General features: G+C 43.8%; 1 protein-coding gene across 1 annotated transcript in view; it reads right to left on the bottom strand.

Moving 5' to 3' along the window:
* Positions 1 to 1221: 1221 nt before the first annotated feature.
* wnt5b (wingless-type MMTV integration site family, member 5b) overlaps positions 1222 to 15642 on the bottom strand; it is a 30230-nt gene continuing 15809 nt past the window's right edge. The window contains exons 2-7 of the mRNA XM_029494924.1: positions 10406 to 10563; positions 9139 to 9226; positions 8742 to 8901; positions 5645 to 5937; positions 1706 to 1864; positions 1222 to 1594 (exon numbers count right to left, since the gene is read on the bottom strand). Of these exons, the coding sequence (XP_029350784.1) occupies positions 1295 to 1594; positions 1706 to 1864; positions 5645 to 5937; positions 8742 to 8901; positions 9139 to 9226; positions 10406 to 10518 (1113 nt within the window). The 5' untranslated portion in view covers positions 10519 to 10563 and the 3' untranslated portion in view covers positions 1222 to 1294. The remainder of the gene's footprint in view (positions 1595 to 1705; positions 1865 to 5644; positions 5938 to 8741; positions 8902 to 9138; positions 9227 to 10405; positions 10564 to 15642) is intronic.

Genomic DNA, 15642 nt, shown 5'->3' with positions numbered 1-15642 from the left:
ATGAGATGAAGAGGTCCACTCACAGTGAGTGTCTCTTAGTGGGGGTTCACTCAGCCAGATACAGCACATTAATCTCACTAATGGAGGTTTTGCCCACTTCTCTGTTAGATGAAGGTCACGGAGCCAGACTGCTGGTGTGAGCTTCTTCTTTAAACAGCCGGAGCGTGAAGATGGCTGCGACCGGCAGGTCTCATTAACCTACGCAGACACTTGTCTGGTCATAGGAGCTGGAAATCTCCTTTGGTGAAACAAGTAACAGCAGTTACACTGAGACAAACTGTGCTGTAAGTCATTAGTCCATTTGTGGTGCTGCTCTTTTCCATGTTTTTGAGTGGAGATGAACAGCTGTATATTCCTGCGCTTCCGTTTTTGAATCAGCTGTGGAGGTTTGTGATACTGTCTCCACAACATTGTTGGGAAATAATCACCAAACTGATGTCACTCAGTCACTTTCTTGATTTCCTCCATTCATCCAATTTTTCATTTGGACCCCCAGCAGATGATGCCTCTTCTGTTTTCTGTCTGGACCTTTTTCTTTTGCATTCTTGTACACACAGCAGTTGTGTCTGACAATGTCATGTCATGACATGTGAATATTTCCATTGCAGGGTTAAAGGTCAAAGGTCTTTGAAACATGCATGGTGACGCCACTAACTCTGTGCTGACGCTTCCACTTCTGACAGGTGGACAGAGTTTTATGGGTCCAGACTCACTCAGTCTTGTTAAATAACAAACAGAGCTGTATGTTTATTTATTACTTAATTATATATTTATTTCATTTCTTTTTTCGTCCTTATCACCTCACACTGGTGATGTGTGTCCCCTTTTAGGATCCAGTTGTTCCACCCTTTATCCACGATGCCCTTCTTTTTGCTTGTACTTCCTTCCCCTCATGGCTTCATCCCTCCATCCCTCAGGGTCTTGATCAGGATGTTTTACAAAAGAGCACAAAAAGATGACAGAGTGGTGGGAAAACCCAAAGTCTCACAGAGTTGTCTGAATAATTTGGAGAATGTCCTGCTTTTGACTCTCCTCCCCTTCATCTGTCGTCCTTCCTTTACAGTCATTCATCATCCTGCTGTTTAAAGATGGCCACGTTGATGTTGATGATATTGGTGTGAAAAGGCAGGAGATTTATCTTTGGAGGTGAGGAGGAAAAAAAATAGAATTCATTTTCTTAACTCATCCTGAACAAAACCATGAAAAATCCCCTTCCTGCCAAACCCACCGTCCCTCCACTGTCCCCCTCCCTTCCTTTTTCATCCCTTCCATCCATCTGCCGCTTGTCAACGTGCTATTTACACACAAACTGGTCCACGAGCGTCGTGCAGCGTTTGCACTTTACGTAGCAGCACCAGTGGAACTTGCAGTGGCAGCGCTCATGCTTGTAGGTCTTGAACTGGTCGTATCCCCTGCCGCAGCACATCAGCTCACAGCCGTCCATGCCCTCTGAGGTTTTGTTGCAGAGGCGGCCCTGCGTTCCTAAGGAACCTGTGGTTTCGTTGCGGAGGCAGTAGTCCGGGCTGGGGTCTATGTAAACCAAGTCCTCTGGGGTTGGGGTGTTGAAGCGTTTGTCGACCAGCTCCAGTTTTCCCTGGATGAGGCATAGAAAGAGGCAACCGGTGTACGACATATTTATTTATTTGTGAATTTCTGTTCAACGTTTGGACACTGAAGTAAGGCGTTTCAGCTGTGAGTTCAATACCTTTCGTCCAATGCGCATGGCAGCGGCACTGTCATACTTCTCTTTCAGAAACTCGCCAACTCGTCTGAAGTCAGCCAGCTGGAGCCAACACGTCTTCAGACTGCAGGAACCCGAGACTCCGTGACACTTACAGGCCACGTTGGCGAGGTTGTACACCGCCTGATGGAGTGAGAGGAAAAAAAACTGATGATTGATACTTCTGATTACCTGTAACTGATCGATACAGGGTGAGCGGAAATAAAATATACTCTGATGTACTTTTTTGCACTTGTCTACCCTTTTCCTATCTGTCAGACCTAATAGTCAGTACTTCACCTCCAAGTTCAAGTAGTATCACAGATTTTCAAATTGTTAGACATGTCATAAAATAAACACTGTTTTCAGCCTCCCTTTAAAATGAATTCCTTTTAGAACATAAAGTATTTTAAAAAATAAAACGCCTAACAGACTCAGTGTGGAGCTGACCTTGAATCTTGTGGTTGAGTTTCTTGTTACACTGCTACCATCTAGTGATGAAAAGGTGTCGCTGCGCCTTCCTCATCAGAGCGATGCAGAAGGCAGCTGTTCTTACTTTATATGAGTGACTGAATAATTGCTGGAGGAAGACACTCCACATGCAGGTCTGCTGGGCTTCCTAAGGGGACATCACACTCCCCACCCAAAATAACTACACCACAGGCTGAAATCTGGGAATATTCCTGTCTCTGGTTTTCTGCCACCACTGTGTTCTGGTGCAGAGGCAGGTTTCTCTTCCAAGGTGCAGTGAAATCGATAAACAAACGAGCAGGCACAAAGAAAAGAAAAACAAAGAAAAGACTTTTTTTTTTTACTCCATACGTGCTGCTCTTGGACGCTGCTGTCAATACTGCTCCACCAAACTAAAACAAACAGCCGACTCAGAATAGAAGTTCTAACTGTAACTGAAGGAAATGGGGATTTATTGTAAAACTGACTTTCCCACGCAGCTCCTTTATAGAAAGCAATCATTTTAAAGAATGTGTAGGAGATTCATTGTAATATCTGGGTTAAAGACTCTAGAGTTTCATGTAATGAAACTTTCGTTATGAAGTTAGTCAATTTATTTTTAGAATTTTAGACAGTAGAAGTGATAAAATGTACAAGAACCCTCCTCCACACTAAAACCAGCACAGCAAAACCACATTGCCTGATCTCAATTACCTTCTCACCTCTGTTAACCCCTGCATCCCAAACACCAGTGACCCCTCCTGTCCCAACCTCTGCTCCCCACTCCTCTACTTTACTACCCAGCAGGCATAGCACTCGGCACCCTCCAATCCTGTGAGTTGACCCCAGTGACCCCTCAGACCTGAGAGCAGGGGACAATGACATTTTGTAGGAGAAAGAGAGGCCTTATTTTAAATGCTTTCTGCTTTTGTTTCTCATATTTTAAAACTGGAGTTCTCAAACTGCTACTGAGGAATGAAATGAGTATTTCTGTTCATATCAGCAGCTGGTCAGGATGAAAGAGACGTTAACGGGAGGCCAAGGATTAGGTTCTTTAAAGTCACTGTCATGCATTTATCATCAGGAGGAAATCCTTATGTTTTATGACTTCTTGCTGTTTTACGAGCTTTCACATTCACTCAGATCTCCCACAGTGGGGGATTATGGGATGGTTAAAGCAGTAACGATAAAGAGCTACTTTTTTCTTCCACACAAGGATAGAAGGGGAGCTAATCATTGGGTTTCTGGGAAATGGTTTTATATCTTTTACCAAGTGTTTCATTGGTTAAGGCAGTTTGAGCGTCATTCTTTGTATGAACAACACTATAGACACTCTTTTTATTATCTGAATACATCACAAGCTGCCAATATGCTCACACTGTCAACTCACACCGAGCATGTGTGTGTCCAGCTTCATACTGAGCTATTTGGTAGGTCACGCCTGCTGGGCACAATGACACCAGACTTTACGAACACACATCACACACACACACACACACACAGTCAGTCATCCATAGTGGAGACACGGTCCCTGTGTCAGGCACAATAGGTTCTGCTCAGACAGGGTTAGGGGTTAGGAGCCGTGTGTGTGTGTGTGTGTGTGTGTGTGTGTGTGTGTGTGTCAGTACTAGCGTGGGGCAGAAATAGAGAAAATAGCCCACCCTCAGTGAAGCACTGAATGAGGAGTAAAACAGCCAAGAACAGACATGCATTTCATGCCTTGCTGTTTCAAAGAACTTGAATCTTTCTAAACTTCGTTTTTTGCTGTTAATCTTTATCTGTCTTATTGGATCTGTTATCCTTTTCTCTGTCCTCACGTGAGAACAAGATGTTTTTGTGACTTAATTGTCGATAATTCTTGTTAAGAATTCAGAGCTGAGAGATTGAGTGTTTTTTATGACTAATTGTATTTCACACCTGCTCCAAAACTGCTGAGGTGTTTCACTGTTGAAACAAATGATCCGATGAGTCGGAAAGTTTCCATCCGTAGAGCAGAAGCACACAAGTATCCTGTAATAGTCTTTGGACTGGGAATGTACATTTAGGTGTTTTGGTCTGAAGTGCTGCCTCATTTGATTTGTGTGAAACAGAGACAGTGAACCTGGGTGACCGTGTGCATGTGTCTGTGTGTGTGTGTGTATATGAGCATGTCTTTGAGAGTTGGGGGAGTGTGACGGAGTTTCATTCCTCACCCTGCATCTCTGTCTCCAGACGTTTGTACAGACACACACACAGACGCACGCACACACACACACACACACACACACAGAGTGGCACGCCCCTGTCACCTCTACAAAAGCCCTGCGGTTTGCCTTGTTCAACCAAGCAAGACAAATCCTGCTTAAGACAAACCAGCGTGTCCTGAAAGAAAAAGAGAGAAAGAGGGATGGAGAGAAGGAGACAAACTACCATCCTCTCTGTTGCTCTCCTCCTTTTAATCTCTCTCTTCTCCTCTCTTCCATCTCACTGGACAGACAACAATGAGTGTAAAGAATCAAACAGCAGCGAGGAGGAGAACTCATTCAAAAAGAGTGTGTGTTGTAAAGCTGTGTGTGTATGTGGGTGTTAATACAAGTAGTAGATCTTTCCTTCATACACGCTCATATAGCCCCAATGGGACCCTCAGCAGAAACACAACCTCTCCAGACCCTCACCTTTGACCTCTGACACACACATGCACAAAAACCAGGCCCACTGTCTCTCACACAAATCAAATGGAACTGAGCTGTGCACACTGAGACGAAGACACACACACACATGCATATATACACTAACGCACACAGAGTCAGAGACTGTCTTGTAAACAGCTTAAACAAAGCTTCTCTAACTAAAGATAAACACATCCACTGTGTACCAGAATGGGAAAATGCGCCTTTTACGAGTAAAGTGTGTTAGTGTGTTAGTATGTGAGAGTGTGTGTGTGTGTGTGTGTGTGTGTGTGTGTAGCCAAGGGTGAAAGGGTGCATTTCTTGTAATTTTATCCCTGAAAGCATTTCAACACCAGCTCCTGCATCAAGGGGTTTCTGATTGTCCAAGGGACAAAAATAATCAAAAAAATGATTTTTTAAGTTCATCTGTTATATCTGATTATGAAGCTAATAGCATATTGTGCTATTGTCTATTGTGTGTGTGTGTGTGTGTGTGTGTGTGTGTGTGTGTGTGTGTGTGCACTCTCCAGTGGAATGTGTGTTGACCTAGTGACCTAGCCAGACTCCAAGGGCGTTAGCAGTTATACCATTTGGACCCTCCCAATAAATAACCTACACACACTCACAAAAATACTGGCAGGTCAGGCAATCGGGGGCAACCTTGACTTACACACACACATTCCTGACAGACACACTGATATAATATGGGGTTACCACATGTGGGTTCACCTTTCCTTCACTGAAGTTTCTAAAGTTTTATACGAAGTGAAAAAGGTGAGCCCTTTCTTCAAACAATGAAAACTCAAACATGTTTTGTTGGTCATACCTGCCTGCCTGCTTCATTATTCTGCACATTCATCAGTGTTCGGGCGTGCTCAGGTGACCCACGTGGATAATTCTTCTCCCGCTCCCTGGCATCCACAAACTCGCGGGCGAACCTGTAGCCGTAGTGCACGTTGTCACCACAGCCGCCCCATAGCCAGTCACGGGGCAGGTCACGGGGCCGAGCAGCTCGGCTGCAGCCGCAGGTGGACAGCTCGCCCTCTCGACAAGCCCGACTGATGGCGTTGACCACACCGGCTGCACTGATGGCGTATGTGAAAGCTGTTTCTCTGGAGCCTGACAGAAAGAACAAACACAAAATTTAAAATTACCTGACGGACAAGTCAGACCATTCAAATGAGCACACACAGTAGGATATAGTTTTTGCCTGTGTGTGTGCATTCAGTGACAGGAAACTGCTCAGGTTAAACCCCCCAACACACAGCAAACAGCCCAACACCCCAGAAGACCTAACAATAGACAATAGATGTGATTTTAGGCTCTAACTCTGGACCTGGTTAAACTCAACAGCTTTACCCACCACCTGAATAGTTCATAATAGATGTGCTGTATTTAATGAAGTTAATATTTTAGTTTCTCCACAATAATTTGTCACATCTGTGTAATTTCTAAACAATTATCCCAGACTTAAGTAATCTAGCTACTGGATGGCTTCTTTTTGTAATTTTTGTGAGCTGAGTATTTCGACAGATCACATGGAGGAACAATAGGAGTGGTGTCAGGTTAACGTCAGTGGAAACTGAACTGACTTTGAAGACCAACATAACAGAGTGGAATACACAATACAGCCTACACATCTTCTCTGCATTAATACACAAACCATCCCAACAAACAAGGAAGTAGAAAAGGACAAAGACAGGGGGCGGACAGGTGGGAGGTTAACTGCTGTGAAACTCTGTGATTTACATGTGAACAGTCGAGTGCTTTGCAGTACTTCAGATTGAGGCAGCATTTACATCAAACTCACATCAAATTTTATCAGTTGCGATTTTTGCATTTAACTTAAAATGTCTTTGAATCCCGATCTCACTGTTACAGATAGAGCACCACAATATTGGCTGCCTGGCTGTATATTCTGCAAGACTCAGCGCTGAGCTGAATGTCTTTGACTTAGTAGTTTGATTTCCAGATTCACTATCACACTCTTTTAAAATGGCGGCGTGAATCTGACACATCACAGTGATTTTACTTTGTTCGAAAATATTTTTCAACAAAACAAAGCAAATTTTAGGAGAGATGACAAACAGGTGTATATCATTACAATAATCAAATAAGTGTTAAAGGCTCCAGTGTTGCTGCACCTCTCCTTCCATCCATCACTTATGACTCTGATCTGGGCCTATTTATAAAAGTATGTCTACTGACATGTGATTTTATTGTAGTCTGTATTTATATATCAAGGCGACAACGCATCTCCTACCAAAATATAATTTACATAGGTACCAGAATGTATTTTGAAAATGTATTCAATATTATTGATGGCCAAGGTATCACAAGTAGACTCTGGGATCGCTCCATAATAAACGCCTAAAGCCCGGAATCAACAAGAGCCAGACAGACAGGCATGCATGCGGAGCTGAGGCGTGTGGGCTATTTGGGAGCAGTAACTGCCCCAGTCAGGACAGGCCTAACATATTATGCAGCAGGATGAAGACACAGAGACAGAGAGACGGAGAGAGGGTTTATGAGACTGCGGAGCCAGGACTTCAAATAGCAGGTCCGGATCTGCCGGATCGGTGTCAGCTCATCAGCGCATTTCAAAAGAGGAGCCGCAGGACAATGGACCGACTAACACCTCCATATAAACCTGGAGATAGACCGACTGTCAATACTGAGACAGGCAGAGAGGGACGGAGACGGAGAGAAAGGAGCCGCAAACACCTCGTCCGACTGCCCGCAGCGGATTTCACACTTACTTGTTGATGAGAGCTTTCCCACATCGCCTGCTGGGAATTAGAGGGGCGAGGAGCCGATCCGGGATCAGAGTGGGACACTTATTAAAATGACCGGAGACACGTTTCTGTCGGATTAACTGCTTATCAATGCGCATGCGCCACGTAGGAGCGACGCGCGACATAAGCGTAGTTATCAAGTGTATGAAGATCAAAGTATTATAAATATAAGGACAATTTCCAATAACATCTAATAAAAAGTCATCCAGTCCTTTTCCCGCGTTTGTTTTTCCTTGATATGTCAATCTAATGTATATTATCATGAATTCCTCTGACTAGCATGAATACCAAATCCTCTCTACTCAGTTAGACGACTACAAACTTTGTGTTAACTAAACTTAAAGCAGTGGTGAGTATAGTTTCTGATATTTATGATGACAGACCAGTAAAGGAGATGATGATAAAACACAATAAAGTTGCCAAGAAAAAGCTAATTATCATTTTTAACCTTTAAAGTGGCCCTTTTTTTTAATTGAAAGACTGAGACTAACTACATGACACGCCAGGATCACAGTGACACAGCTCAGAAAATTGACTTTCGTGACAGCACATGATTCAACAGGAAACCTTGGATATTCTATTGAGGCTAAAGAATAGCATGATGTATTATTTCATGCTTATTGTTCTGTATATCTCAACCATCTCACTCATCCTTTAGTTACTTTATTACTGATAATCACAATCAGAGCCCTTTCAGAAAAAAAGACAACTAATTAGTGTATTAATGTCAGCAACTAGAAAGATTGTCAGCCTGGGACAGGAACTGGTGTGCATGTACAAACTCTACATGTCCAGATGCTGTGCTTGGTTTCAGATACTCAATTTGTGTTTTTAAACATTAGGGGGACCACTGATATTCCTGAGTGGCCTAACCTTTCTTGTTTTATTGATCAGGAGTAATAAATCTGCTTTGTGTCAAATAAGATCAACAGTAGCTTTCCAATGCTTATATGGAACATTATACACAAGTGCATAAAGTGAAACTTCTCTTGATTTTCCAGCAGAATTTGGACTGGAAATTGCCATCAGTCTCAAATCAAGAAATGTTTCTTTTAATACAAGAAGTCAACAGTAATCTTCCCTGGTGCTGATTCTGATTTGTGTGTTCTCATCAAACAGCCAACTCACCGATTTGCATAACCCGCCCAAACACAGACGTGTTGTCCACAGTGCTGCAGTTCCACCTCCTCTGTCTGAACTGGTACTGGCACTCCTTGATGCCAGTTTTGGCTCCGTCTCCGATGTAGATCATGTGGTCCTGGTACAGCTGGCAGAGCTTCCTCTGACCCTGCAGGCCACACAGCAGCAGCAGCAGAGGAAAGATTAGCAGAGATTAGTCCGGTAATGGTTTGATACTTTAGTGGTCCCTGTGGGGAAATTCTCCCTGCATCTGACCAGCTCCTCCTTGTCAGGGTAATAGAGGAGGGGCTGGTAGAACGATCAGGTGCTCAGAATAAAACCCTTACTTCATTCAGATAATGAGAATGGCTGTATATTAAAAAAATGAGCAAAGACAGAAACTTACCTGAGAAAGTCCAGACAGCTGACTGCAGAGAGGTTGAGCTCCAATGATGTACATCTCTGGCCGCTGGATCGGGGTCAGAGCTAGAGACCTGAGAGACAGGGACCATATTAATCCACAGTTCAGCTTAATAAATGGAGTCTGTTATTGTCAAAAGCACAGAGCTTCTGTGATGTACGACTCCCTGTCTGAGAGGAGGTTACTGCTGCAGAGGACAAACTTCAGACACAAGTTTTATTAGTACAACCAGCCTGTAAAATCTAGATAAATAGGCTCCTCTGGTAAGCATCTCTGCAGCCAAAGTCCTCTGTCCTTTCCATTTACAACAAACAACTACTATAAATAAACATTTTGAATCATACCAGCTGGCCAGTTTGCTCCTAAACACTGTAACATGGCAGTTAACCCTCTGTTGCTTTTATTGTCATCGAGGCCAACTGAAGACAAACTCAAATTGTAAGATTAGATTTCTGTGCAGGCAGACAAAAGGAGAGTATATCTGTGCTACTTATTTGTCACATACATTACAGTAAATGCATGTCACAATTTGGCAGCAGGAGAGTTGTCTTCAAGTTGCATTTGAATGGTTCAATGCACTAACAAAAGGAGTTGACAGAAAACCAGTTATTGCTTATTGTTTTATGCCTCACACACTCAAATCCTATCCTGATCAAACTGGAAGTGAGATGATCTCCATTAGCCTGCCTCCCGTGCATTATCACAAATCGAAGTGGATAGCTGGATTTTGGAAGTCAAGAACAAGTGTGGCTAATTGACGGGCCTCAGGATGCAGCAGCAGACCACCTTAAGGCGCCATTTGGGGCTCGGCCAGGGTAAATATTGTGACAGAGCCTCCACATTTGTTCCATTCATTGTTAGTGTTCTACCACACGACTGAAACAAAACTACCCCCCAAGACACACACAAAGAGACACAAGAGGCAACGCCAAGTAATGCTATGTGCAAGTTGACATCTAATTGAAAGCAGAAAGTTATCGGGGACGCGGTGACAACGTTCACCTGTCGTGCGTAAAATCAAAAATACGCACGATCCAATGCGTTTAAACGCACGTTTGGAATCAATTCCGTATCAAACAACGTGAAGCCAGATATTCTGTAAATTATTAACAAACACTCATTACGGAAATCTATTTCTTATCAGTTATTCATCTAATGGAGGTCATAGTTCATCCACGTTTCATTCGCCGGCACCTTCCCACTAATTCTTCCTCCAAATAAACCAATGCACCGCCATCCACCAGTTACTCACCACCACGAGTTGGCATCCACCAGCAGCAGTTGGGAGCTGCAGGCGAGGAAGGCGGCTGCCAGCAGATGTCGGGCACCACCGGCTCGCCTTCTCCGGACAGGCCTGTCGTCCATGGTCCGCCGCGTCACCGCCTCACAGTCGGTGTTTGGAGAAGCGCTCTGCTGCCGAGACACGAGCAGAAAGTGAGGAGGCGCATTCAGCTGCCCGTCCCGATCTTTGGGTCTGGCTGCAGACTCTAAAATCTGGCGATGCTGAGTCAGACTCACGTGTTGTCCCCTTTCTTATCTAGTCTTCTCGGCTTCCTCTCTGCCCTTTGCTTTCCTTAGCCCGGAGTATTTGAACTATAAAAATAAATGCTCCATCAATATTGCTGAAAAAACCAGAGGCTGTGTTCACTAGATGGCTCTGTTTCTCCGGGGATTCGGTAGGTGATCTGATTATTATTTGTACAAGGTCAGAGGTGCAAATCCACCTTTCTGGTTAAAGATCAAATTCAAAGACGTTTGGAGCGAGACGTACTACTATTCACTATATCTACAAATATATCATAAATCAAAAATTAAAAATAAGCTACAATGAAAAGTGTGATCCTGGTTTTGTCTTGGGGAAAGATTAACAAGGAACTTAAAACGCTAATTGAGCAGCAAAGCGAGTTCCTTTCCCTTCCTGTCCCTTCACGGCCACTAAACATCTCTCTCCCTCTCCCTCTGGTAAACACTCCTCCTCTTTTCACCCCCACTTCACCTCAGATCTCCCCCACCATGCCCTCTCCATCCCTCCCTCCCTGTTTTACGGCCTATACATGGGGCACGCCTGTGTCTGTGCGCGCACAGAGCAGATAAACAAACGGGTATTGGACACAGTCAACATTGAGGACATTGAACACCTGTGATGTTGGACACCTTGAACAAAATTCAAGCCTGTAATTTCTTGGAATCACGCCCTCCTCATCATCATCTCTCATAACCTTCAGCGACCAGAGGCTCTCTGGTGTAAAAAAAAAAAAAAAGCCAAAAGTAAATATATGTTAATCCCTAAACAGAGGGACACGTGGGGAAGGAATAAAGAATCAAAAAGCATTTTGAACGTGGACAGAGGGAGAGATGGGAGATGGAGGTTGAACATTTCGCAAAAACTCAATCAGCCTTCAAAAAGTTCACGTGCGTCAAATTCCTTTTCTGAGCTGAAGTGAATAATTTGTTTGAATGAAAGGTGAGCGCTTTAAAATGCCCTAATCCTCTTCTGCTTTGGTCTGAGAAAATAAAAGGCGACACACACACACACACACACGGTCAGGAGTCCTGCAAAAGAGGAAAGTCCTGAAGTAAAGAAAAGGCGTGTTGAAGCGAGTTCTCCTCGATTCATAACCCGGTCAAAGACAAACCGGGTCGGAGGGCGGAGAACCTGCAGAGGAGCAGGCTCTCTGATCTGAATCACTGCGTCTGAAAGGAAACGATTTTACTCAATCTGAAACACTCATCCAAAAGGTTATTGGTTGTAGTTTGAACTTTACTGAACCAATATTAAGTTAATCCAGTTGAATGAATCAAGGATTCAAAGGTCTGTACTTGTAGCAGTATAATATAATGTGATAACGTCCCACGTGTTTCTGAAACATTGTACTGTTTATTTGGTTGTGTTCAATCAGACTTTTTGGGCTTCTCTCACTGTTTCATATTTAATGTGGAATGATGAAAAATATAGGTCTACACAGAAGATGCTTTTAAACAGAATGAAACCTATCTCCAAAATATGAACACAGCCTCATTGAGAAAATAAAACATTATGCATTAACCTCTCATTAATTTCCGTGAAGCTGTGAAATTGTCTGCTGTAAACTGCATTCCCTTGGTGGTTTCTGCTGGTGAGTGTGTATGTGGGAAGAGGCAGCAGTGGAGAGTCGGATGTCACTCATCTCTGCATGACAATAGACCCGCTGCAATGTTAAGCAGGGGCCGCACACCTTTCATCTCCCAGGGGCCCTAAACTACCCCACCACACACACACAAAGAGAGAGAGAGAGAGAGAGAGAGAAAGAGAGAGAGAGACCTCTAACTAGCTGCCTCTAATATACATCTGATTGATATTCTGTCTCGTTTTGTGTTTGTCACACACACTGAAACACGTTTGGGGAAACACAAATGAAATTATAATGTGGATCCACTGCAGCCAGAGAGCGAGACGGGACTATATTTAAATATTGTCCTTTGTAGATTATAGTGGAGATGGATGACCTGTTTCCGTTTCTGAGGGTCAGAAGCTTACTGTGGTAACAGCGCCCTCATCTGGCTGAAAAATGAAAACTGAAAACAGCCAGATTTGTCTTTTTCTATGTCTATGTCCAGATTTCATGGTGTCTCTTTACAGATGCTCGGTTAACAGGTGTGTTTTTTAACATACTTGGGATCTTTGGAAACATTGGGGTCTCTCTAGGATTTCAAAATTTCTCTGAGTGTGATTGAGGTTTGGCTGCACATGATGATTTGTACCAGACTGTCCTCACCCGTCCCCATGGATGAGGACAGTCTCTGGTACAAAGTGTGTCCTTAGGTTGCACCTACACAGGTCCTTGTGTGACACTAATTGAAATAAAAGTAATAAAAGTAATAAATGGAAAGAACTGACCTTTTCTCAACAGGGCAGCTCTACTATTATTATGTGGATTCTGGACAGACAATGCTAAAGTGCAAGCCTTTTTCTTTGCCAGAGCTTTCAGCAGAATGAGAGCAGGTCATGACTCAGGATAGTGACAGAGCAACCAGCAGCTGCTCTGATATTAGTGCTGTTACAGCGCCACCTAATGTTCTGACTAAAGGGTTAAGTGGATGGCTAAAGGGTGGAGGTTCGAGTGAAAAGCTGCCATGTTTTTTCTTGCACACACTGTTGGCTGTTTTAGAGAGAAAGCAGGACTCTCTCCAAACTAAAATAAATGGGCTTCTCCTCCTGAGATCTTTCCTAATTAAAGCACACTGATTGTCTCATCATTTGGGAACTGACGAGAAACGGGCCAACAGCTTATTCTGGGACATGACCTAGAGCTTGAGAAACACTGGACTGAAAAGAAGCCACACTGGTCTTTGATGTGGAAGCAAAGGAGTTTCCTGTTCACTTGTGATGTGCTTGCTGAGGCACAAGGAGGAGCAGTTCAGCCTCAGTACACAGCTCAGCTAAAGGAACGGTGTTAAAAGGCTGGAAGGGGCAAAAGCTCGGCAACAAAACTTGGGCCAGGAGAGATAAAGAAAGAAAGGGCAAGGAGGAGAAATGCAGAAAGTGAAAGAGCGAGGGAGTGTCCAAGTAATGGATACACAGTGAGAGAGACAGAAATAGAGGGAGGGAGAGCAAGAGAGGACTTGTCCCTAGAGGATATGAGCAATAGTCATGCAACAGGGAGCAATGCCTGAAAAAGTCGGCAGCTCCTCTCTGGATTAACAGCAGCCACACTTTTTCTTTTTTATTATTATTATTGCCTTCAGTGCCAGACTACAGCAGGAGAAGAAGCCAACTCTCTCCTGCAGGGAAATCCACAGATGAAGTTTGAACTGATCTCCTGGAAGCCGCTCATGCCAAAAATGCTAATCACTAATTTCTAGAAATGGCTGTCACTTGAAAATTGATCACCCTCAAGTTAAATATAATCCTCTGAGTGTGTGGAGGGAGACAGGGCTGAACAGAAATGTGAGGATGCATGCAGCACACTGGATACCTAAGAGGATACCCAGTCTTTGTCCTTAAGCCAATGAAGCATCGGCAGCACCAGCCTCGAACTGTGTCCCGGTTCATGAGCTCATTTCTCTGAGTGATGTGTTGTTTTAAGGTTTTGTCTTTCTGGTGGACCAGGCTGAACCTGAGAATCTTCCAGAAGAGAGAAACAGTCTGTTCTCTCAGGGACCAAAACCTCACCATGCCACCACCACCACCTCTCCTACATCTCAATGAGCAGAAATGTTCTACTTTGTCTCTGTGCTGCTCTTTGTGTCAACATTTCTGTCTTACTTTCTTCCTGATGCATCTAGCAGGAGGTCAGAGGTCAGACAGAGTAATGACCTTGCAGCCTGCAGGAACTTGGAGTTTTGCTTAAGTTTTCTGTGTACGGCGCTCCAGTTAGCTCTGTTGTCTTGCAGCAAACATGTTCCGGATTGACTGTAGGAGTTTGTTGGAATGCTTCCTGTATGTATGGCGTACCCTGGCCTTGCCTTGCTGGGATGGGCTCCAGCCCTCAGTGAGCCCTGATGGAGAAGCTGTAGATTATGGATGGATATTTGTACAGCAATAGCCCAACAGTTCACCAGCTGAGTGACCGAAACGGTCCCTAAATCTAAAACACTGGAGCTACATACCCAAACACACCCAAAACACAGCATAACTAATACATGGTTTACAGTAGCTGTTTCCTAAAATCATGACATAAACAGATTGTGTGGTTTACCTGCTCTTTCTCTTGTGTCATATTATTTGTTGACAGGAACCAATAAATTTTCACATCAGCCCTCTCTCATTTTCCCCACTACTCGTAGCTCCTGTTGTTTTTCTTTTGATGACATGAAAAACGCGGCGGAACAGACATGGGAATATATGCCAACTTTGTGCAGACACATGGACACATTTGTAAGAACTAAAGAACTCAACTACAAATGCAACCACAGCAGACCCATGGGATGATAAAACTACCTGCTCCACTTACTGTAGCTTTGACTCTCCTTTGGTTTGTCTCACAGTCATTCTGTGTCTTTTTCTATTTTGCCTCTTTTTCTACAAGACTCCCCCTCTTCCAAAAAAATCAACATATATATATATATATATAAACACACACACACATACATGTGCAGCAGTAAACTGTCAAATGCAACGGCAGGGAAATTTATTGCTTATATCTTCCCTGCCAACACACACACACACACACACACACAAACCCTGGGGGAAAAGCAGTAGGACTTGGAAGCAGCTGAGAGAGGCAGAAGAAGCCTTAGGTTTTATCTGTCTCTTTGTTTTTGCACTTTACATGTGTGGTTGCTTGTATGATGGTCTGTGGAACTCCATCCATCCTCTTTTATTCCGAGTTTCACCCGTCATCACTTCACTTCCTCCACCTTTCCTTCCTTCCTTCTTTCCTTCCACATTCCCCTCACACCCTTCCCTTCTCTGCATCTTTCCTATTCATCATGCTTGTTCTCCCCTCCCTTTCTTCACCCACTACACCCCCACCCCCCACCACCATCTCTGTCCATCTCCTCCCTCCT

This window comes from Echeneis naucrates, chromosome 23 (assembly GCF_900963305.1).
Source record: "Echeneis naucrates chromosome 23, fEcheNa1.1, whole genome shotgun sequence".
NCBI lineage: Eukaryota > Metazoa > Chordata > Actinopteri > Carangiformes > Echeneidae > Echeneis > Echeneis naucrates.
This window is presented reverse-complemented; position numbering and strand designations above follow the sequence as displayed.